We start from the raw sequence: 24,217 nt of genomic DNA, 5'->3' as shown, positions 1-24,217 counted from the left end.
ATACAGATTAAATAATTTCAGTTTCCTTCCTGTCTTTCACTATTTTTTACATCGATACCAAAATGAGGGAAAATTGTCTATAAAGACAATATAATAAAGGTTTTATGTAGAGTGTAAAACGAGTCTTTGGATAATTTAAAATGGGAATATAGGAAAAAGTGATAAATGTTTTTAAATGCCACTGTTATTTTAATTTGGTGTTCCCAGTAGGTAGCATGATATCAAAGGTAAGTTAAGCTTTTAAATATAAATTAATTAAACTAATCAATTGGATTAGTTTGTTTTGAATTTTCATGCAGTAACATTTTTATTCATGTCGTGACACATTAAATAATAAATATACTTTTGAAATGTTAGGATCATCTACAATTTGAATCATTGGAATCAGAGACCACTTAATATAATAATCCTCTTTGATAATGAGGTATCTTAATAGGAAAAAATGCTGGGGGGGAAGGAGTGTTTTAGTCATAGGGAACATTGTATGTGAAAGTCTTTAGGTAGCAAAGGGTTTGAGAGACACAGAAGACTAGTGTGGCTGTAATATAGTGGACAAGAGGGAATGTGGCAGGAGATGAAGTTCTAGAGGTGGGACTTAGGGACTTAGGGCAGTGTTTTTCTACACAGTGATAAGGAATTTGGATCTGAATCTCAGTATAAAGGGAAGATATTGAAAAATTTTAAACATGAGAATGACGTGATTTAATTTATATGTAAAAATCAGTCTGGCTATTCTATGAGCAGAGTGAGTGAAAGTGAAAGTTTTGTGAAGGGTGTGACTAGAGAGCACGATGACTTGGACCAGGTTGATTATACTGAAGATGGAGAGAAGTGGATTGGGGATATATTTGGAGGTTGAAATAACATGATTTGTTAGTGGAGTAGATTTAGAGGAAGTTAGTAAGGAAGATGACGAAACCAAAGAGGACTTCCAGATTTCTGATTGGAAGAATTCATTGGGTGGTGACACCATTAATTATGATCAAGAAGGAGAAAGGATGAACAGATTAGAAGTAGAAACTAAAACTGAAGTTTCAAACTTCTAAAGTTCACAAAGCTTATAAGTTAACCAACTTTGAAGGAGAGCTAAGGATTAGCTGGACATAGAACTTTCCGAGTTGCCATTGTGGCACATAAAGCTGGAAGAGTAGATAAGATCATCTAGAGAGAGAGCGTGTGATGAAGAGCAGATAAGAAGGTCCACGACTGAGCCCTGAAGAATTCTCACACTGTGCAGGGACTTAGGAGTCCAGAGATAAAAGGACTATGGTTCCTGCTCTCAAATATTTCACATTCAAGTGGAAAAAAGACATTCTGATAAGTAATTAAAAACCATATTGTAGAGACTTCTCGTTTTTTCTGTGACATATAAAGAGTTTGGGAGTTGTCAACAATAAGAAAAAAGCTGAACAAATTGAACAAATGGAAATTCAACAACTTTTCTTAGGTCCCTCAGAAAATTGAGGTCACAAGACAAATCAGTGCCCTGACAACTGAAGAGAGAGATGAATAAAGAGAATCACAGCTTACTGGGAGCAGCAGAAACCACTGGAGCTAGAGACTGGTAGGAGATTGATGAACTACTGAAGGCTGAGTGTGGGCTAACTTAAGAGTTCAAAATTCCTGGGAGCCCAATCTTAGGGGACCACCACCCCAGTTTTGTGAGTTTTACCTCCAGGAACTCTACCAAGTTCTGAAGGTAAAGATTAGTGAAAAAATTCCCTCATACTACCAGCAGTGGGGAGGGAAAAATTAACCATTTTGATGTATTCCTAGAGATTGTCATTCTCAAAGGAAGCTACTTTATCAGAGCCTAACCGATGTGAGAGCAGAGAAATATCCAATTACAGTCACCCTAACCTTCCTGTCTCACTGAAAGGGGAAAAGAATCTGAGAAGCACTTGTGACAGTCACAGCCCAGAGGCACAAGCCCGTGAAAAGGCTGACTTAATTATGGGATTATAGAATGCTTCTCTTCCAAGTGGCAATTTAGGAATATGGGCTGCTTCCGTCTGGTTGGTAATTGAATTAGAACACATAGCTAGCAGGGTTGCTGCATCAGAGGAAGAGCGAGAGAGAGCGGAGAACTCACACTTACTAACTATGTAAGGCAGAAAGTGATATAGGTCACTTTACTCACAGCTCATTGCCCAAAACTTGTCACAAGACTCTTAACTAACTATAAGGAAGTCTCGAAAGTCTTTCCATGTCCTCATGAGGAGAGGTGACTCTATATGGTGAGCACTAGTAATGTGTACTGTAGTTAGTTTATGTTTGATTCTCGTTTGTTGCAATGAGATGGAAATTTCAAGATGCCAAAACAAAGACTTGCCAAAAGAATGCTACTATAACAAGGATGACTTCAATGTGAGTCCCCACGCCTGGTACTGTTGGTTTTACTGAAACTGTTGCAATGACTGAAGATCAAGGTCTAATTTTTATACTACTGAAAGTAAAGATTAATAATTTTAAGAAAATTCATATGTAAGTGTATCTTCTCAAAGGAAGGAAATTTGTTGTATATAGTGTTTCAAGGAACACCTATTCAATTTTGTCAGTGGGATTACGGGGAGATTTTTTGCATTCTCTTAGGCGGCAGTTAAAGAAGATTAAAAATAGGTTAATAGTGAAAATATATGAGAGCATACTGAGAAATCTTTAGTTGAACATTAGAGATGCCAAAGTACAATAATAAATAAGATGAAGTATAAACAAAATAATTTTTAAAAGGAAGAGAGAGGTATCAGAAAATCATTCTTCTGTTCTTGATCCAAGACTCATTGGTTAGCTATTTCTCTCCAAAGACCACTTATTTCTTGGGGATTCCTAAGGCTCTATTTTTTTTTTTTTTTAAAGAGTCCTGATAGAGCATATTTCTAACAGTCTGGGCAAAACTGTGTCTTTTTAGTTGTGAAAAGGCTCTATTTTTTTTTTTTTTTAAAGAGTCCTGATAGAGCAGATTTCTAACAGTCTGGGCAAAACTGTGTCTTTTTAGTTGTGAAACATGAACCCAGGGATCAACATTTTGAGGCTTTTGCTGAAGTGCTACATTGACAATCTTCTCCATCACAACTCTGGGGCAGTTTTTCTCTCCTGTCTCTTCCAGAAGACAAAATCTGTAGGCTTTGGAAATCCTGCTTGTACCTGTCGATGATAAGACTGAGTGTTATCACTTGATTCCTTTGCTGTTCTTTTCTTTTTTACTTTTTTTTTTTAAATTGAAGTATAGTCAGTTTACAATGTTGTGTCAATTTCTGGTGTACAGCATAATGCTTTAGTCATCCTTTGCTGTTCTTAAGCATGTTTACTTGTGCTAGAGCTGAGTCTAGGATCAAAGGTAAAATTTCTAAATGCATAGACAGACTGTATTAACTCATAGGAAAAAGCCGATGGATTCCTCTCAGAGTTGATTTTTTTGTTTTGAAGGCTAATGGCAATAGAAATTGAAGGGCCATTAAGAATATTGTTAATTTAATTTTCCTTTAAAAATTCCACTTGTTCTTTCCACTTTTTTTGAAGATTGAGGAGGATATGGACAAAGATGTTTTTCTCGTAAGCTACATACTTCTTATCGGTGCTTGACTGGTCAAAGCAATTGATACGGAGTTGTGAAATAGTGAAGGCAGTTTCTGCATAAGTATGTTTTCAGGTCCAACATAGATACTCTTTGACCTGAGTGGTCTAAAATTGACTGCATCTGTCATGTACCTTAGAACCACCTGAAATTCCTTTTGGCTCAAGACAGGGATCAATAAATAAAAATTATGATGACAGATTGCTTGTTCAGAAAATGCATTTAGAAAAATTGATAAAAGTGCCAGAATGCTTATTGCCAAGTAAAGTTTTTATTAAAACATATGTAGTGAAAAGTGCACAAATTAAAAATATACAGCTCATTGAGTTGTCAGACAGTGAATGTATCTGGAAACCATCACTGAGAGCAAGGAGCAGAACATACCAGCTCTCCCGAATCTCCTCCTCCTCCTTCCAGGAAGGACTGTCTCCCACCCCAAAGGGTAACTGTTATCTTGACGTTTGTCTAGCACCACAGATTATTTTTGCTTATTTATGTAGACTTTGTACAAATGGAATCATATGGTATATTGGGCCTTTATTATTTTGTTTACTGTGTGTGAGATCTAGCCATGTGCTTGTGTAAAGTTATGTTTCATTCATTTTCATGATTGTGTGGTACTACTATCTGAATACTACAATTTATGTACCTATTTTACTATTTCTATACATTGAGATTGTTTCGAATTTTGGCTATGAATATTGCTGATGCATTCTGATGTCATTTTTTCATATTACTTCGGAGAATTTTGAAGTTATTTGTGGAAGTGAAGTACTTCAGCTACTTAAAAATATTTTTAAGAGATAAAGCTAGTTACTGTGTTGGAGTCTCTAGTTTCCTGTTTGTTACTTGATAATTCTGTGGGTGCTGTTTCTTGAGCATGCCCTACTGTTTGATGTTTTGGTGCCTCTACATCTGGCCAAGAAAAAGAGAAAAGATATTCCAGGCAGAAGAACAGGATGATGTGGTCTAATTTGTATTTCAGAACAAACATGACAGTTGTAATAGTCACTTTGGGAGCTATTTAGAAGTTCAGATGAGAGACCTGCTACATGACTGGGATGGCCATCTATGTGGCATATGTTTATTCTTTTATGATAAAGGCACACTAGTCCTTTCTCTCAGCTGATTAATAAAGCAGTGGCTTTCATACTCTTTCTTTAACTTCCTTCCATAAAAAGAAATATGTTTGACACTATAACCCAGTATACACATGCCTACATACAAATATATATATATATGTAATAGAAAGAATATTTATATGAAATTTTGCTTGCATTCTTTCCAATGTTCTGATCTATTCTGTTTCATTAAAAAAATCACTGAACCCTGGCCAGCTAACTTGATTTGGTGTCCTAGTGTTGGGTTGCACTCTGCAGTTTGAAAAGCACTCCAAAATGTGTGTGACCACATTTAATGATTACATTCTATAACTGCATGCCATGAACTTGTAGAAAGCACAATTTCAAATTCATTATCTGATGAAAATTAGTGTTACAGGAATCATGAATGCACACCTGTAAGATGAATGGAAAAACAATGACAGCAACAAAAACCTGTGTGGCTTAGAGTAAAACTACCAGGAAGAGCAGGGTTACCAGGAACTAACAGATTGAAAAATTTGTTTTCTCAACTCAGAAGTGAAGAAATTTTACTTTGGGAAACACAGAGGTCAATGAGTTGCTTTGGTGAGGATGGAGACATTGATACAGAAAATACATATGAAAAGTTTGGATAAAATGGCTTTTGAAATAAGAAAAAATATCTAAATTTCTAGATATATTATTATATATATCTTTTAAATATTTATTTGTCATAAAATTTTTAAATGTGAATATATCTTTGACTCTCTTATCTATATCAGGGATCTGCAAAATATGGCCTGTGAGTCAAATCCTGCCTGCTGCCTGTTTCTTTAAATTATGTTTTATTGGAACATGGTCAAGCTCATTTGTTTGTGTATCTATGGCTACACTTGCATTCCATTGGCAAAGTTGAGTAGCTGTGGCAGAGACTCTGTGATTCACAGGGCCTAAGATATCTAATATCTGGCTCTTTACAGAAAAAATTTGTTGACTTGTGATTTATATCACTGGAAACATTTACATTTATACTTGTATTTATAAAATGTGAATATATAAGTTTATATATTTGAGATCTTTTAGACCTTTCATTGTATTTAGAATCTGATTCTGACAGTGTTGTTCTAGAGTAGGAACAGACCAAAAACCAATGAAATAGAATACAGAGTCCATAAATAGAGCTTTGCACATGTCGGAACTAAGTATATGATAGATTGCTATCACAAATCAGTGGAAGAAAGGATGGGCTATTTAATGGTGCTGGGAAAATAGAATCTCTGTATGGAAAAGATTGAAATTAAGTTCTTGCACATCACATCACATATAAAAATAAACTTTAGATCGATTAAAAGGCTAAATGTGAGAGGCAAAATTATAAAGCTATTAGGAGAAACTGTAGAATTTTTTTGTGACTAACTTAGAGCTAAGGATTTTTTATAGGCAGCCACCAAAACCACAAACCATAGGGAGAAACTGATATGTTAGACTACATTAACATTAAAGAATTCTACTGTATTAGATTGCATCAAAATTAAAGGATTCTGTTTAACAAAGGACCCAATGAATAGTCATTTGTCAGACTAGCATATTTGCTATGCTTAACTTATAAAGAATTAACATATAGGGTATATAGTGTTCTTCTGCAAATCAGCAAGAAAAATACAGGAAATCCAATAGAGTTTTGGTAAAGGATGGTGTGAACAGGCAGTTCGTAGTGGGGGGCAGTTCAACTGGCTGAACTTCATTAGAAGTCAGAAAAAATGTGAACTTAAAAAAAATAAAATATCATTTCATATCTACCCAAGCTCAAAATTTTAAAAGTTGAATAATAACACATCATGGCAGGGATAAGAGAAAACTGGGATCTTCATACCTTGTGTGCAGGTGTGCTAACTGGGTTAAGCCATTTAGGAGGGAAATTTAGAAATATTTGGTGAACTAGAGTATGTGTGTTATATTCTTGCATACATACCCTGGAGAAAGCCATATGTGTGTTTACAGATATGTCATTACAGAAATATTATAATTATTTGAAAATATTATGTAGTATAAGGGCCAACTTTAAAAAATAAAGGGATGAATAAAATGTAAACAGGAAACATTATACAGCCATTAAAATGTGTGAGCTTCTAGTGGTTAAGAGCATGGAATCTGCAGCAACACTGAATTTGGACCTGGCTTTAAACACTTACCAGCTGTGTGACTATAAGCAAAATAGCTTCTCTGTAAAATAGTAATAGTAATAGAATATTGGTAATAGTCCGTATCTACTTCTTATATAATAAGCACCCTATACATTAGCTATAATTTACCTATTTATATTTTACTATAAAAACATAAAGTTGAGTGATAAATACAAAAAGCAGAAAAAGAGGCACAGTGCCACGTATGTAAATATGGAAGACTGGTTCCTGAGGGAAGGGAAGTCTCACTGAAGAAGGGAGAATAATTAATTAAAATGGGAGCCAAGCATGGATCTGTGCAACCAAGCTTATGATCAGTTCTATTTTGGATACCTAAGGTTTAAAAAAAAGAAGGAAATTAAGAAAAAAAGGTGTGCATTGCAATCCATTCCAGGCTGAGGCAAGAGCATCTATAAATGCAAAGGCCCTGTAATGAGATGCACCATGGTGAGTCTAAAGGGCGAATGGCTTTAGCAGAAAGGGGAAAGTAACAATGCAAAAAATGAAGTTGAAGTGGTGAATGTGCACCAGAACATTCAAGGTTTTTATGTCTTCATAGAATTTTTTTTCTTGTTCTTTAAAGCAATCAGAAGCCATTAAAGTATTTTAAGCAGCAAGATGACAAAGATAATTTTTCCATAGTGTACACATGGGGGTAAGTGTGGGTATGAGTAGCCTAGCCTGGAGACTAGGTGGGCATTGATGGTAACGAGACCTATGGACCAGTGGATTATGGAGACAAGTGGAAAGATTCAAGACACATGTAGGAAGTAGATTGAAAGGACTTAGTGATAAACTATGCATTTGAAGGAGAGAGATGTTTCCAGAATAATTCTAGATTTCAGGCCTGTATAATTGAATGGTGGTGCAGTTTACCGAAATAGGGAGCACTGGAGGGAATCTGGTTCAATAGGAAAATTAAAGAATTCAATTTTACACATACCGAATTTCATGTGGCGTTGAGACTTCCTAATAGAGATGTCAAGTAGGCAACTGAATACTGAAGCTCAGAGAAGTCTGAGCTGAGGATTTACAAGTAATTCATATATAGGTGGAAATTGCCATCTTAGGTTTGGGTAAGATTGCCTAAGAAGGCATTATAGAATGAAAAGAGAAGAGAAGCCTGAGTCTTGACCTTCAAAGGAAAAAGAAAATGAAAGACTTAAGGTACAGGAAGAAAACCAGGAGAGTGTAATGAAAGCCAAAGGGGCAGTGAACATAACTGATCATAATTTCAAGTGTTGTTGAGAACTCAGTAAGATGGAGACTAAAAAAAAATCATCCATTAATTTTAGGTGCAGGGAAGTCATTGGTAAACTTTGTGAGAATTAAGATGTAGACTGGAAACTAGATTAGATTGGTTGAAGAGTGACTGGGGTGAGGAAACAGAGATAGAATTTGGCTTATTTATAAATGGGAAGGGGAAAGGATGCTCTATGTAGCAAGGACATAATTTAGCTCCTGACTGCCTGTACACCACCACTTCTACATACGGTACTTTCTCATTTTATAGGACTGGAAGGATAAATATACAAAAATCTCTCTAGAAGTCCTCTCTTAACTACCTCAAACTGTTGTATTGCAGCTGCTCTCTCTTCCCCCTACAACTTTGAAGATTTGATCCCATCCTACCACCTTAATAATGCTGTAGTCTCTGGGATTACTACAGTTCTCATGTAGAGGGTTTTAAATAGTTCTAATTTGGCACTGTGGAATACGTAATTACTAACTTTGCTACTAATGTGACCAGCCTTGTCCCTGTGTGTGAAGTGGGGTTTCCACTTCCCTGGAGGCACTGTATTATAGCACAGTTCACTTAACTAGACTAATGCTTTTTGTTTCGGTGTGACTTGGTAATTTGCCTAGTACACCAGTGCCTCTAAAACTGAAACAAGGTATTGCTCTTTCTAATTTTCCTCTTCTTTCTCTTTCTCCCAGTAGGGTTCAGCCATTTACTGAGAGGTATGCCAAAGATCATGAGTGTATAAGCAGGTACACAGTAGAACTGTACAATATATCTCACGCATAGAAAGATAATTCTTCTGAGTGGTGGGAGAAGCTCTGATGCAGAGAGCACATTCAGTGGTCCACTTAAAATCATGCCTGTACAGGTCCATGTTTTATGGGCTTGAATCTCCTATCGTGGTGCTTGTTTGTGTTAGCAGAGTTTCACTTAGAGCTGGTCGGAGATCATCAGGGAAAAACAGCGTATTATCTGAAGTTACAGAAGTTAATAAAACTGGTGCAGCTATTTGAATTTATCGATAGTAGGTGTGAAAAAGGAAGTATGCTTTTGTGATTAAGTAGATAAAAAGGACTCACATAGCTCTATTTTTAATTTACCTACTGACTTTAGGTTAGCACTTTTGAAATTAACTTTTTTAAGAGTTGGGCTTATTTAAGCTGTAGTTCATTTTCAGTACAATTCACCCCTTTGAGACATATCCTTTAAAGAATTCTGGAAAACATACACAGTTAAATATGTACTACCATAATCAAGACATAGATGAATTCTTTCACCCCCAAATGTTCCCGGTGCCCATTTATAGTTAATCCCCTTGTAGTCCAGCCCCTACGAACTACTGATCTGATTTCTGCCCTTATAACTTTGCCTCTTTCAGAATGTTATATGAATGAAATCATGTAATATAAAAGTGGGCAAACTATGGCCCACAGGCCATATTTGGCCCACTGCCTGTTTTTATGAGTTATGAATGATTTTTACATTTTGAAAATGTTGAAAATTGTTTTTTAGTGATAATATTTTGATAGTATAAAAATGACATGAAATTCAAAATTCAGTGTCTATAATAATATTTTATTGCAACAGAGCCATGCTCATTCATTTATATGTTGCCAGTGGCTGCTTTCTGGTTCATGCTTTTTTCGATCCTGTTGAAGAAATGCTTGCCTAACCTATCTAAGAAATCTTTGTTTAACCCAAGGCCACAGTTTTCTTTAGTGTTTTCTTCCTGAAGATTTATAGTTTTAGTAATTTTATTTGGTTCTATAATCTGTTGTTTCCAGTTCTGTAATACATTTAGTTAATTTTTGTATAAGATGTAAAATATGGATTGAGAGTCATTTTTTTACACATGGATTTCTAGTTACTTTTTTACACATGAATTTTCCATTGCTTAAAAGACTATTTTTATCATTGAATTACCTTGGCACCTTAAACAAAATTAATGACCATTTTAGTATTGGACTATTCTGGACTCTATTCTGTTCCATTGTATGTGTGTTGATCCTTTTCCAATACCATATTAATTCATTACTTGATTACTTTCATAGCTTTTATAGTAAGTCTTGAAATCAGGGAATGTGGGTCCTTCAGTCTTCTTTTTCAAAATATTCTGCCTATTACAAGAGTTTTGCCTTTCAGACAAATTTCAGATTTAGCTTGTCAATTTTTAAAAATAGTCTTGCCAAGATTTTAATTGAGATGACATTGAATCAATGGATCAATTTGGAGACAGTTGATACCTGAGTAATATTGAGGCTTTGCACTGATAGATACAGTGTATTTCTCCTGTTATTTAGATCTCCTTTGGGTCTTTGTATTAGTGTTTTATAGTTTTAACCATAGAAAGCTTGTACTTATTTGGTTAGATTTTACCTTAGTCTTTCCCTTGTTTCTTTTTTTGATACCGTTACAGACTACTTTTTAAAATTTTGATTTCCCATTTTCTATTTCTAGTATTTTTCATATTGAGCTTGTATCTTGTGACTTTGCTAAACTCATTTATTTATTATAAATTTTAAATAGTTTCTTTGGGATTTCATACATAGACAATTTTGCCATCTGCACAGTTTTAACATTTTCCTTTCCAATCTCTATGGTTTTATTTTATTATTTTTTTTTTTTGCTTTTTCTTGCTTTAATGCATTAGCTAAAATTTCTAGTCCAGTGTCAATTAGGAATGGTGAAAGAAGACACCTGGCTTTGTTCCTGATTTTAGACAGCAAAGCGCTCGATCTTTCAAATACAGAATGATTTTTGCTGTAGACTTCTTTTGTGGATACCCTTACTACATTAAGGAAGTCTCTGTCTTTTCCTAGTGTACTGATTTAAGTGCTTTCTCAGCATATTTTGACAGAATCATGTTTCTTTCCCCTTAGTCTGTTAATATGGTAAATTATATTGCTTGGCTGTAGAATATGGAACCAACCTTGTGTTCCCTGGATAAACATCACGTATTTGTGATGTATTATTCTTTAACATATTTCTGGATTTTGCTTGCTAATGTTGTGTTGGGGTTTTTGCACTTTCTCGTGAGAAATATTGGTCTATAATTTTCTTGTTATATTTTTGTATGGTTTTGGTATCAGAATAATGCTGGCCTTTGGAAATTAGATAAGAAATGTTACTTTCCCTTATATTTTCTGGAAGAGATTATGTAGAATTGATATTATTTCTTACTTAAATATTTGATGGGATTCATCAATGGAGAACTGAAGTTTTTCTTTTGAAAGATTTTATAACTATAAATTAAATTTCATTAATAGATACAGGACTTGTCAGGCTATCTAGTTCTTCTTGAGTGAGGTATCTAATTTCTATCTTTCAAGGAAATTGTCTATTTTTTAAGTAAATTGTAGAATTTATGAGCATAGAGTTCTTGGTAGTTCTTTGTAGTATTCTTTTGTAATCTTTTATATTTAATTTTGTTTAGCTGTGGAGTCAGTAGTGATATTGTCTATCATTTTTGTTGTAGGTAAATTTCATCTTCTCTCTTTGTTTCTTCCTTGATCATTCTGGCTGGAGGTTTATCAATATAATTTTTTAAAAAAGAATTAGTATTTGGTTTCACTGATTTCTTCTATAATCTTTTAAATTTCCTTCCTTCTACTTTCTTTGGGTTTAACTTTCTCTTCTTTTTCTTTTTTGAAACTGATTTGAGAATTTTTTCTTTTTGATATAAGCATTGATTTCTATGCCTAGGTCCAGGCTTCCATGTGATACTTCCCAGGAGTATCAAGCTCCTTCTGCCTGGAGAAGTTACTTTAGATTCCTTGAAGTTAAGGTCTTTCAGCATTTCTGTGCCTGAAAATTTTTATTTTGTTTTCACTTTTTGAAGCATAATTTCACTGCATGTAGAATCTTGAGTTGACAGGTTTTTTTTCTGTCAGTACTTTACAAAGATGTCATTCCAAAGTTTTCTAGTTTGCATGGTTTTTGAAGAATAATCTTCTGTAACTCTTATCATTGGTTCTGTGTACATAATGTGTCATTTTCTCTGGCTGCTTTTATAGTTTTCTTTTTATCTTTAGTTTTTAGCAGTTTGACTCTGATGTGTGTAGAAGTGTGTGTGTGTGCGCACACGTGTGTGTGTGTTTAGTATTTGTTCTACAAAAGGATTCTCTGAGGTTTCTGTGTCTGTGATTTGGTGCCTTTTATTAGTTTTGGAATATTTAGACCATTATCCCTTCAAATATTTCCCCTGTTCTGTTCTCTCCCTTTTCATCTGCTGGGACTCTAGTTTTACATGTTAGATCAGTTTAGCTCTTGGATGCCCCCTCCCCTTAACTTTTTTTTTTTCTGTTTAGTTTTGATACTTTTCATTGACTTATTTTCAAGTTTACTATTCTTTACCTTCAACCTTTCCCTAGCCGCAGTGGATTTTGCCTTTGCTCTAGGGATGACAGGGTTTATTTACCTCCTTTTCCTGTGGCTTATAGCTTTGGCTTTTTTAGAAGAGATAGTCAGGAACTGTGCCTGTGCCCCAGCAGCCACGAGTCAGTCACCGCCATTATACCTGCACGTGTGCATCCCCAAAGAGTTCTTTTTGTTCTTGTGCTTTGCTCTCAATCTTCCTCATGAGTAACTAGTGGAGGTGTGTCAAAGGGTGCTTGTGAGTAAGTGTAAACTACCCTTGAGTTTGGGCCCCTAGCTATTCCAGACTGTCATGCTAGCCCACACTTGGTCTTTTACAGTTTGTTAAAGTTTTAATGACTTTCCTCTTACCTGACTGTATGGTGGCCACCTCTCTCTCCTGTGCTCTGCCAAAGGTGAAACAGTGTGACCCAGTGCTCTTTAGAGGGGCTCATTGTTCTTTGGAGCTCGGATTGTTTGCCCTATAACCTCAACTGTCTGATGAGCTCAAGAAAAGTAATGATTTTATAGATTATTTAGCCTTTTGTCCTTTTTAGGATGGGAATGACATTATTTACAGCTTTGTAAATCCTACGATTAGCTCTGCTTAGGAACTTTTAGAAATCAAAATTATAGCTTTAAATATTTATAATTCTTTATAAAGTGAATCACTATTTTCAAGTAGAATGAATAATGGTCTTACTTTTACTTGTACCAGCTTATTTGGTAGACTCCTAATAGTTCAGTGTTTTTGCAGCCAACCAATGTTCAGACTGTTGGACAGATTTAAACAGTTAGTGAGAACATTCATCCAATGTTTTCTCCTCTGTTTGGGTTTTTAAGATCACTCCAATAGAGGTTCTGTCTCAATGATTTGAAGTTCATAGGTTTTCATAGGTTTTGGCTTCACTGTGTAAGTCTAATAAGCTCAGTCTATTTCTGAAGCTAAACTTTTGAAAAATAAAATTGTAAATGTTTTATGGAGTATGATTCAAAATATATTGCAAATGGTAGGTAGAAACTTTACAATTACAATTCAAATAAATATCTTAATTGTATTCATTGATTGTTAAATTAGCCTGTAGTTCAGAAGGCAGAACTAGTTGCAACACTTATGATGTGATGTGCCATAAAAGATGTTATTCTATAATCAGAAAATTAAATTTTTATTCTTTATTTTTTGGACATAAAATTGTATCCACATAATAATGTAATCCACATTATTATTTTTCCTTTGAAGCCATCAGGAAACCAAGGTTTTCTTATCTATGTTCTCTGCAGAAAACTTCATCAGCAGTTTGAAATGTATAAGGAGCAGGTGAAGAAGATGGGAGAAGAATCACAGCAGCAGCAAGAACAGAAGGGTGACGCCCCAACCTGTGGTATCTGCCACAAAACAAAATTTGCTGATGGATGTGGCCATAACTGTTCATATTGCCAAACGAAGTTCTGTGCTCGATGTGGAGGTCGAGTGTCATTACGCTCAAACAAGGTACAGAATGAAAATGACACATTGTGTTTCTCGTACTTAAGGTTCATGTGACTAAAATAGACACCTGAAATGAATACAGAGCTTAATCAATGAACAGAAACCTTCCCTAGTGTCTTCATTTCAGATAAAAGAAATTTAAAAAAATTTTCTCCGAATTAAAAAGATATTTGTCTCATTGTTTATGTTCTTTAGCTTATGATTTTATTTAGAATCGTAGGATTGTAGACTTTCAAAAATGAAGAGAATTTAGAGATTAATCTAACTCCTTATTTTTTAGGTGTAGAAAACTCAGATCCAGAGATGCTAAAGTTCATTCTTAAAGTCACACAACTGATTAATATTCAAGTTGTATCACAGCTTTTTCTATTACTTCACATAATTTTACAAACTTTGTAGATCTGCTCTTCCTTTGGCCCCTGTTTCTTTTTCTTTTTCTTTTTTTGAAAGAGACTCCTTCCAGCTTTGAGTTTCTGTTTCATAATTTCATAGCTTTCTGAAGTTATGTTACTCTTTATTTTTATTTTAACATAAATGAAATAAACATTAGAATATGGAATTTAAAGAAGATATGTTAAGGCGGTTTTTTCAACTATGCTAGATTTTTGTAGTTTATCCATCCCCTTTAGGAATATATTAATATTTCCCAAAGAATGTTGTGAATTAGTAAAAACAGTGTTTTAAATTGTTGTCTCACTAAGTTCTTCATAATTTGCATTTATCTTCTTCCTAATATTTTATCACTCAGTTCTTAGTTTAAAAATATGAAGCTGGTGTCTTTACATACACTACTTAGACATAATTATGGGAATTTGTTCCCCTTCGTGCTTTCATTTCTCCATTTTCCCACTGTTTCCCTTTTCTCATTGTTTTGTTTTGCTTAGAGTGAATAACTTTATTTTTCCTCATCTTTCTTCCAGGTTTATCTCATTATTTTTCTTTTCCTTGAGTAGTTGCATTGGCTAGAAACTGTAGCATAGCTCTGAATGGAAGTGGTGAGAGCAAACATCCCTGTTTTGTTTTTGATCTTGGGGAAAAGGCATTCAGTCTCTCACTATTAAGTATTATGCTAACTCTCAGCTCTTCATAGATGCTGTCTGTTCCTAATTTACTGAGAGTTTTTGTTTGTTTGTTTACCTCCAGAGTAGATACTTTTGCTCCATCTATTGAGACTGATTATATGTTTTTTCTTTCTGTTTGTTAATATGGTTGAACCACATTGATTGATTTTGAAATGTGAAACCAACTTTGTATTCCTGGAATAAAATCCATTTGGTTATGATGGATTATATCTTTTATATATTAATGGGTTTGATTAGATCAAATTTTGTTTCAATTTTTGCTTCTATGTTCATGAGGGTTAATGTTTGTAGCTTTCTTTTCTTGTAATGTCTGTTTTAAATTTTGGTATTAGAGTAATGCTGGCCTGATAGAATGAGTTGGGCAATATTTCCTCCTCACCATTATTTTCGGAGAATTTCTCTAGAATTGGTATAATTTATCCTTTAATATTTTGTAGATTTTACCAGTGAAGCCATCTGGGCATACAGTTTTATTTTGGTGCACATGTTTTTAAGTACAGTTTCAGTTTCTTTAATATAAGGTATTCAGGTTATCTTTTTTTTTTTTTCCTTGAATGAGCTTTGGTAATTTGTATCTTTCAAGGAGTTTGTTCAATTCTCATAAGTTGTTGAGTTTATTGGTATCAGCTGTTCACAGTATTCCATTATCATTCTTCTAAGATCTGTAGAATCTGTGCTGATGCCATCTCTTTCATTCTTGATGTTGGTAATTTGCATCTTCTTTTTCCCTGCTCTGCCTAACAAATATTTATCAATTTTATTGGTCTTATCAAAGAACTAGTTTTTTATTCAATTGATTTTTAAAGTTGTTGATTTAATCTGATTTTTTATTATTTCTTTTCTTCTGCTTACTGTGAGCTTAATGTTCTCTTCTTTTGCTGGTTTCTTAAGGTAGAAGCTGAAGTCATTGCTTTGTGATTTCTCTTCTTTTTTAATATAAGGCATCATGTGCTGTCAGTTTCCTCTAAGTAGTGCTTCAGTGACATTCAGTGACACATTTTCATATGTGTCTTTTCATTTTCATTCAGTTAAAATACTTCTAATTTTCCTTTTCTTCTTTGGCTTATGAATACTTTGGAAATATGTTATTTATTTTTTAAGTATTGGGGGGTTTCCAGAGATTTTTCTGTTAATGACTTTCAATTTAATTCTGTTATAGTCCTAGATATATTTTATATGACTTGAGTCCTTTGAAGTGTATTGTTACTTATTTTATGGTCCAGAATATGGTTTATTTTGGCAAATGTTCTGTGTGTTCTTGAAAAGTGTGTATATTCTGCTGTTTTTTGACAGTGTTTATAAATGTCTGATAGGTCAAGTTGTTTAACAGAGTTGTTTAAGTTACTCTATCCTTTTTCATTTTCAGCCTATTTATTTTATCAATTATTAAGCGAGGGTTATTGGAGTATATAACTATACTTGGATTTGTTTGTTTCTTTTTACAGTTTTATCAGTTTTTAACTGTTTTATGTATTTTAAAGTTCTGTTTTTAGGTGCAAAAACATATAGGATTATTATGCCCTATTAAATAATTGAACCCTTTATAATTATTAAATGACTTTCTTTGTTACTGGTAATATTCTTTGCTCTGAAATCTATTTTGTCTATCTTGCTATAACCAATCCAACTTTCTATTGGTTATTATTAACATTGTTTGTGTTTTCTGTTCTACTTTAAACTAATTTTTGTCTTCGTATTTAAAGTACTTTTCTTATAGGCAGCATATAATTGAGTATTGCTTTGTTAGCCAGTCTGACAATCCCTGCCTTTTAACTGGGTGTTTAGACAATTTACATTTAATGTGATTATTGATATGGTTATGTTTGATTATATCATTTTTCTTTTTTTTCTACTTGGATCATGTGATCTTTGTTTCTTTTTTAGTCTCCTTTTGGATTCATTAAGTACATTTTATAATTTAGTTTTATCTCCTTTGTTGATTCACTAGCTTTGCTGACTCTTTGTTTTGTAGCTTTCTTGGCTCTTTGTTTTGTTATTTTATTGATTGCTTCAGAACTTGTAGTATACATCTTTAAGTTATCATAGTCAACCTTAACTTATTCCATTTGGTTTATAGTATAGTATAAAAACTTATAATAGTGTACTTCCATTTCTACCCTTCTGGATGTAAGTTATTAGCGTCATGTATTTTGCTTTTACCTATTTTATAAACCCCACAATACATTATTTTACTTTCTTTTGTTTAAAAGGTTTATCTTTTAAGGAGTTTTAAATAATAAAAGAAATATTATATATTTACTTGTTACTATTTCTAGTACTGTTCATTTCTTTTTGTAGATATATATTTCTCTCTGGTATCATATTGCATCTGCCTGGAAGATTTCCTTCAATATTTGCTGTAGTGTGAGTCTGCTAGTGATGAATGCTTTCAGTTTTTTATAGTGAAAATTTTGCCTGTGGTTCTTTTTTTTTTAATGATATTTTTGCTGGGTATAGAATTCTAGCTTAACAGTTATTTTCTTTCAATATTTTAAAGATTTTGCTTCACTGCCTTCTCCCTTTCACTGCTTCCAATTAGAAATGTCATAGTATTCTCATCTTTATTTCTTTATATAATGTGTCTTTTTCTGTTTGACCACTTTTAAGACATTCTTTTTATCACTGGTTATGTGTAATTTAATTATGATATTTCTTGGTTTATTTTCTTCATGTTTGTTGTGTTTGGAGTCTTTTTGAGCTTTTTGGATCTGTGTGTTTATAGCTTTCATAGGGTTTAGAGAATTTTGCTGATTTTTTCTTCAGATATTTTTACTGACCCCTCCTCTCTCTCTTCTCCTTCAGGAATTCCCATTACCCATACAGTAGGCTGTGAAGGTGTTCTATAGCTGACTCATGTTCTTCTTACTAAACCAAATTTGATTTTCTTCATTTTTCATTTTGTTTATGTTTTATTTCTATGCTTTTAAGTTTACTAATCTTTTCTTCTACAGTGTTAAATCTGCTGTTGATACCACTTCGTATATTTTTTCATTTCAGATATTATAGTTTTCATGTTTAGAATTTCAGTTTTAGATTTACATCCTCCACAATCTAACTTTTTGAACATGTAGAACACATACTCTGTAATAAATGTTTCAATGTTCTATGCTAATTTTAATATCTTTGTCAGGTTTTGGTTGTTTTTGATTGATTGTTGTCATTATGGTATGTGTTTTCCTGACTCTTTACATAGGTAATATCTTATGTTGGATACCAAGCATTGTAAATTTTACTTTGTCGGGTGCTAGATGTTTTTTGCATTCCTGTCACTCTTCTTTTTTTTTTTTATTTTATTTTTTTAAACATTTTTTATTGATTTATAATCATTTTACAATGTTGTGTCAAATTCCAGTGTTCAGCACAATTTTTCAGTTATTCATGGACATATACACACTCATTGTCACATTTTTTTCTCTGTGAGTTATCATAACATTTTGTGTATATTTCCCTGTGCTATACAGTGTAGTCTATTCTACAATTTTGAAATCTCAGTCTATCCCTTCTTACCCTCCACCCCCCTGGTAACCACAAGTCTGTATTCTCTGTCTGCCTGTCACTCTTCTTGAGCTTTGTCCTGGAGTGCAGTTAAGTTATATGAAAACAGTTTAATCCTTCTGTATCTTGCTTTTGTGGTTTGTTGCATAGATCTGGACTAGTGCTCAGTTTAGCACTAATCTCTTCTGCTGAAGCAAGTCCTTCCTGAGTACTTTAACCAGTGCCCCGTGATTATAAATTTTTCCATCTGCCATTTTCTTTAATACTTCCTGAAGATTTTTTTCCCCACCCCTGGGTAGTCACATGCATGCTCATTGATCATAACTAAGCTAAATACTAAATGGATTTCTCTACAGATCTCTGGAGTTCTCTCTCTGTGCAGCTTTCTCTTCTCTGATAACTTGTCCAATGAAATCTAGTTGTGTTGGCCTTCCCAGGCTAAGTTTGTTCTCAATTTAAGATGTCGGCTAAACTGAGTTTCAGCTGCTTTGTCCTGCTCTGCTGCCTGGAAAGCTTCTCAAAGTAGTAAGCTGAGGCAATTATAGAGCTTATCTTGTTTGTTTTTCATATTTCAGCTATCTATTTTTGCCTGATATCCAGTGTGTTAAAAACCATTCCTTCGTATATTTTGTCTGTTTTTCACTTGTTTGTTTGTCTCAGGCAGGTGGAGAAATGTAGTCCTTGCTAACCCATTTAGGCCACAAGCAGAAGTCTGTAATGACATCTGAATATAGACTGCCTAGAAATATGTTTTCTAGTTTCTAACATATGGTCTCTTTATACTGAGTGAAGTTCTCAGTCAATAAATTAAGTACAGTGAAAAACTTGGAATGTCCCTGGAAAATCTCTTGTATTGTAATCAAGTATAAAACTCTGTATATTGTGGATTAGCCTGATGTGTATGATTTATGGAAGAAGGAAGGAACCATAAACAGTACTCTCCACTTTTCTCGTATTTTTTTCTTAGATTTGAGGAAAGTGTTAGGGGAATAAAGCACAAGAAAAAATAATCTAGATTTTCGCTCAAGGAAGATAGCCCTAGATTTTTTTTTATTAGTTTTTCTACAGTTTCACTTATAATTTACTTGGGAAAGCATTCTTTCATATAATATGTTTATAGCCTGCATTCTAAATGAAAAGAGTAGTGAACTTAATTTCTCTCTTCAAAATGGATCTTTCTATGTATACTTGATTACCTTATGTAATAGAAGGCTTTTGCTCATAATAGATGCTGAATACATTTTTTGATTTATCATAGCTCCAAAGGATTAAGCTCAGGGAAATTTGGTCAGACTGTCTTTATAAAGTAGAATAATGACATGCAAATATTTTATAGCTTAAAGTTTAATTATAAAGCTATTTAAAAATTATCTTAATACTCTCCTAAGAGAACAAGATAAAATAACCTTTTGTTTTAATTTTCAGGCTCTTTCATGTGGAGCCATCCTTAACAATTAATTAACTCTTTTGAGGTACATTCAAGAAAGGATACAGAGATAATAAATGAAATACACAATTATGGAACACCAATATAATAAGATTTTATGAAAATTTTGCTTTCATTTATTTTTTAGATGATACTCCTTAATAAGTTAAAGCTATATATTTAGTTAAACTTAAAAATAATGACTTTTTAAGGGAGAAATTATTTTGTAATCATGGAATAGTGACTCTAGTGGGAAAGACAGTAAAAGTAATTTATAATGAGGATTATTTTAAGCTTCAAAGTGTGGCAACATTAATTTTTTTGTTTCTTTTACTTTTTGGGAAAAATAGATTACCATCTGCTTAACAGGCAATCTAATTTTGAGAAAAACAAAGAATATACATTTTTTGAATTGTATTGTTTAATTTACACTGTGACAAATATGGATTCTTTCATTATGAATTATCAGACTTGAAGCAGAATGAATTATGCCTGTAGAATGGTTATAAAAGAAAATGATTTCCTAAGCAAATCCCTTAAAATATATTGATATATGTGTGTTCAGTGTATCAGATGGTAAGAATTTAATAATACAGACATTCCACTGTATAACTAAGTCATTAAGTATTGTTTATATGAGTGGTTTTAATAATTAGTATTTAAATTGTACACTGAGAGATAAAGATAATGATTATAGTATTTCTGCTATCCTCTGGGCAGTTTTTTTTTCTTTAATTTCAAGTCACTGTGATTACCTGCAAGTCTGTAGCTAGTATGCTAGTGCAATATGTAATCAGTTCCTGTATACCCAAAGCAAGGGTATCATATATGAATTTTCTTTTAGACTTTGTAGAATTACTGCATAACGGTATATTGGGAAAAATTTGACGTTCTCCAGGAACAGGATGACAAGTTGACACCATTAGGAGAACCAAGTTTTGTTCCTGCCCTCGTATTATGTGACTTTTGCTGATGTATCACTTCATGTCTTAGTGCTTCTGTTTTAAAATCTGTTAAATGAAAGCATCAATCTAGATGATTTCTAAGGTTTCTTTTGGGTTTTTACATTTTATGATTTTTAAGTTAACTATTAAATTAAATAAATCGAATGCTAGATTACTTATATAATTCTTGAGGTACCTGAAAAGGAATATAGCCAGATAATTCTATTGCTTAAATTATTTTTAAAAGGAATTGAGAAGCTTCATTAATTCTTTTATGTCACTATTTCTAGTATATTGTGTGTTGAGCTTTGGTTTCTATCTCATCCCTCATTTATAAAACATGGGGCTGCTGAGAGTACCACTATTTTAGAAATATTATTTAGAGGTGTTCATAAGGATTTGAGGAATAGGTAAAGCAGGCAAGCTTATCAGAATTATGTGATTTACAGGACCATCATTAAGGAAGTGATTACATCAGATGGATCCTCAATTTCAAGCCTTTAGGCTGAAAAACCTAGAATGTCTGAGAATATAATTAGAAAATAGTTGTAGAATTTAAAGGAAGAAAGAATTGTTTCCTCTCACTGATGTCAACCTCCCTAATGTTAAATGATTGCAAGAAACAGTTTAACTTGCAGAATCTCAGGACATTTTATACCTCCTAGCGCATATGAGCATTGTGGTAGGATGCAAAATATTTCAAACTAAACATAAAGGAAGGCTTTTTCACCAAAGTTCACATGAACTCACTCCCTCTCTATATTGTATCTTGTATTTAGTTTTCATCTGGTTCAGCTCCTACTCCCAACACTTGTGTAGCTTAATTCACTGTGGGTAATATTACTTAGAAGAGCATGTAAGTTTACAAATACCTGTTGTAGCTACCAGTTTGGAGTTGTTTTGTTTCTCTTTAAGGATCACTGCATGACTCCATAGGCTTTTTATACTCTGAGGTATATGGCAGTGATCTCAAAACTGTACCCCGCTGTGGAAGGAAGGTTTTCTGGAGAGTAGACTAGGGTGAATAACTTCAAAGGCATAGGTTTCCATATGTAGTCTTTACTTTTTTCTTAAAATTGATCTACCTGAGAGCACTTATCTGTTTCGTGAATTTATCTTTACAATTCACTTTTAGAAGTGAGTGCCTTCTATTCTTCAAAAGAAAAGCATGCTCTTCAAACCTACCTCATCTGAATCTATTCTTTATATAATATATTGCCTTGGGATGTAAAAATCTTTGGGGCACCTAACAAAGGGACAGTTGCGGAATGTGTTGGCCTTAGGGAAAGTTTCCTGAGGGCAAAGCAGTGAGAAGTTTTACAAGAAATGTGGAACAAGGAAACACCTTACTGCATTCGGGCAACAGACTCATGGAAAGGCCCTGGTGCCTCATATCTTTTTATTTATTTATTTGCTTGCTTGTTTGTTTGTTTATTTATTATAGTTCAATGATTTTTAATAAATTTATACAGTTGCACAAACATCACCCAGTCCAATTTTCAGAACATTTCTATCATCCAAAACACTCCTTTTGTGTCCATTTGCTATCAATCCTCACTTCAAACCTCAGCCCCAGGCAATCACTGATCCATTCCCTTCATTCCCTTTCTTACAGATTTGTGTTTTCTAGAAATTTCTGGTTTTTTCTTTTTTTAAAAATAAACATTTCTCATCTCTTTTTTAGAATTAGAATTTTGAGATAGTTTTCATGGTGACTCATAATAACACATTTATATGAATTCGAAAATGAAGTTGGACTTTTTTTGATATAAAGTTAGATTTATGATGGTTTGACAGTGTGGACTGGTTTGCCAAATAGGTTGTGTAGTAGACATTTTCCATATACTGAATAAGGTAAATCTGCAGCTCCAAGACTTGGTAAAAATATAATTAAAGCACACCTGCAATACACAGTGTATCTGAAAATGTGTCCTTTCTATTTAAACTTAAAATGTGAGTGCTGTCTTAAAAACGTGTGAGGTGGGGGGAGGGTATAGTTCAGTGGTAGAGTGTGTGCTTAGTATGGAAATCCTGGGTTTAATCCTCAGTTCCCCCATTAAAAACAAACAAACAAACCAAATTTACCACCCCCCCATATTAATAAAAATGTGTGAGGAGTACATGGTTTAAGAGATTCACTTGAGAGAAGAGAAAAAACATTTGTAGACTGCTGATATATACAGGTGCATGGTATGCGTGGTTGCTGGCATATATGCATTTGAAAGCTGTCTCTGTATCTGTTCACTTCCTTACCTCTTGGTTGCAAGGATACTGCTCAGTGTCTAATGTCCTCAGTAATAGATAAAATGAACTCTTTATCAGTAGATAAGATGAGCGTCAGGTCACATAGATTTTACGTAGCATGTATGGGGAAGATTAATAATAGCATCTGCACTGAATTCTAATCAAAATAGGAAACTGTATAGAATTTATTAAGTAAGGAATTCAGGATAGCACCAAAACTGCAGGATGGTAAAATGGACACTAGATAGGGGAGCACAAAGGAAATGGAATTGCAGGTAAGATGTGAGAGGAAGGGTAGACATAGTCATGAATTTCTATTTCTTTACCCTTTTAAAATGGAATGCCCAATAAATCAACTTTGTTTTTAAGCATCCCCAACAAAAATACTTAACTTCAAACTTAAGCAAAAAAAATGAATGAACTCCCACCTGAAACAGTTTAAGTTAAAAATAATTCTAGTTCATGAAAAGAATAGGACAAAAGGGGACTTAAGGAAAACTTTGGAGGTGACAGATATGTCTGTTACCTTGAGAATGGTGTTGGTTTCATGGATATAGGCAGATGTCAGACTGATCAAATTGTATATACAAATATATGCGGTTTTTGTTTCTCTAAGTAAATGAATAAATGACTCAGTTAAAAAAAGGAATGTAAGATTTTTCTTTTGAAGTCTTGTCTTTTTAACTCTCTTTATTCAATACCATTGAATCTCACTTAGGCCAACAGACTATGTATTTTCTGGTTTTGGAAAAAAGACCCAGATATACTTCTGTAGTTTTTAGCTTTTTGAATAAGACCACTACCTATTCTGTCACCTAAACTAGAAAGCCAGGAATCATCTCAGGTTTCTGCCCTTCATCACACTTTCCCTACAATTTTTATACTTTATCATTTCCTCTCTGTCTATGTGAACTACTAACTGCTGTCTTATTTAGCTCTCATCCTCCATCACTTGGACTAGTGTTAGTTTCCTAACTGGTCTCTCTGCTTCTCTCTGGATCCTCAGACATATCCTTGACATGCTGCTATACTGATATTTGTAAGACACAAATCTAATTATTTTACTTTCTGCCTAAAAACTGTTTAAGGACTCCTCATCTCT

At 33.6% G+C, this 24,217-nt stretch overlaps 1 protein-coding gene across 16 annotated transcripts in view; it reads left to right on the top strand.

Moving 5' to 3' along the window:
- The window catches only part of RIMS2 (regulating synaptic membrane exocytosis 2), a 489,839-nt gene that overhangs the window by 59,892 nt on the left and 405,730 nt on the right, over window positions 1-24,217 (top strand). For all 16 annotated transcript variants that reach the window (XM_032468081.1, XM_032468080.1, XM_032468083.1 and 13 more), the window contains one exon: window positions 13,717-13,927. In XM_032468081.1, coding sequence (XP_032323972.1) covers window positions 13,717-13,927 — 211 coding nt within the window. The remainder of the gene's footprint in view (window positions 1-13,716; window positions 13,928-24,217) is intronic.

This window comes from Camelus ferus, chromosome 25 (assembly GCF_009834535.1).
Source record: "Camelus ferus isolate YT-003-E chromosome 25, BCGSAC_Cfer_1.0, whole genome shotgun sequence".
Taxonomy (NCBI): domain Eukaryota; kingdom Metazoa; phylum Chordata; class Mammalia; order Artiodactyla; family Camelidae; genus Camelus; species Camelus ferus.
Note: the sequence above shows the minus strand (reverse complement) of the source record. Positions and strands in the feature narration are given on the sequence as shown.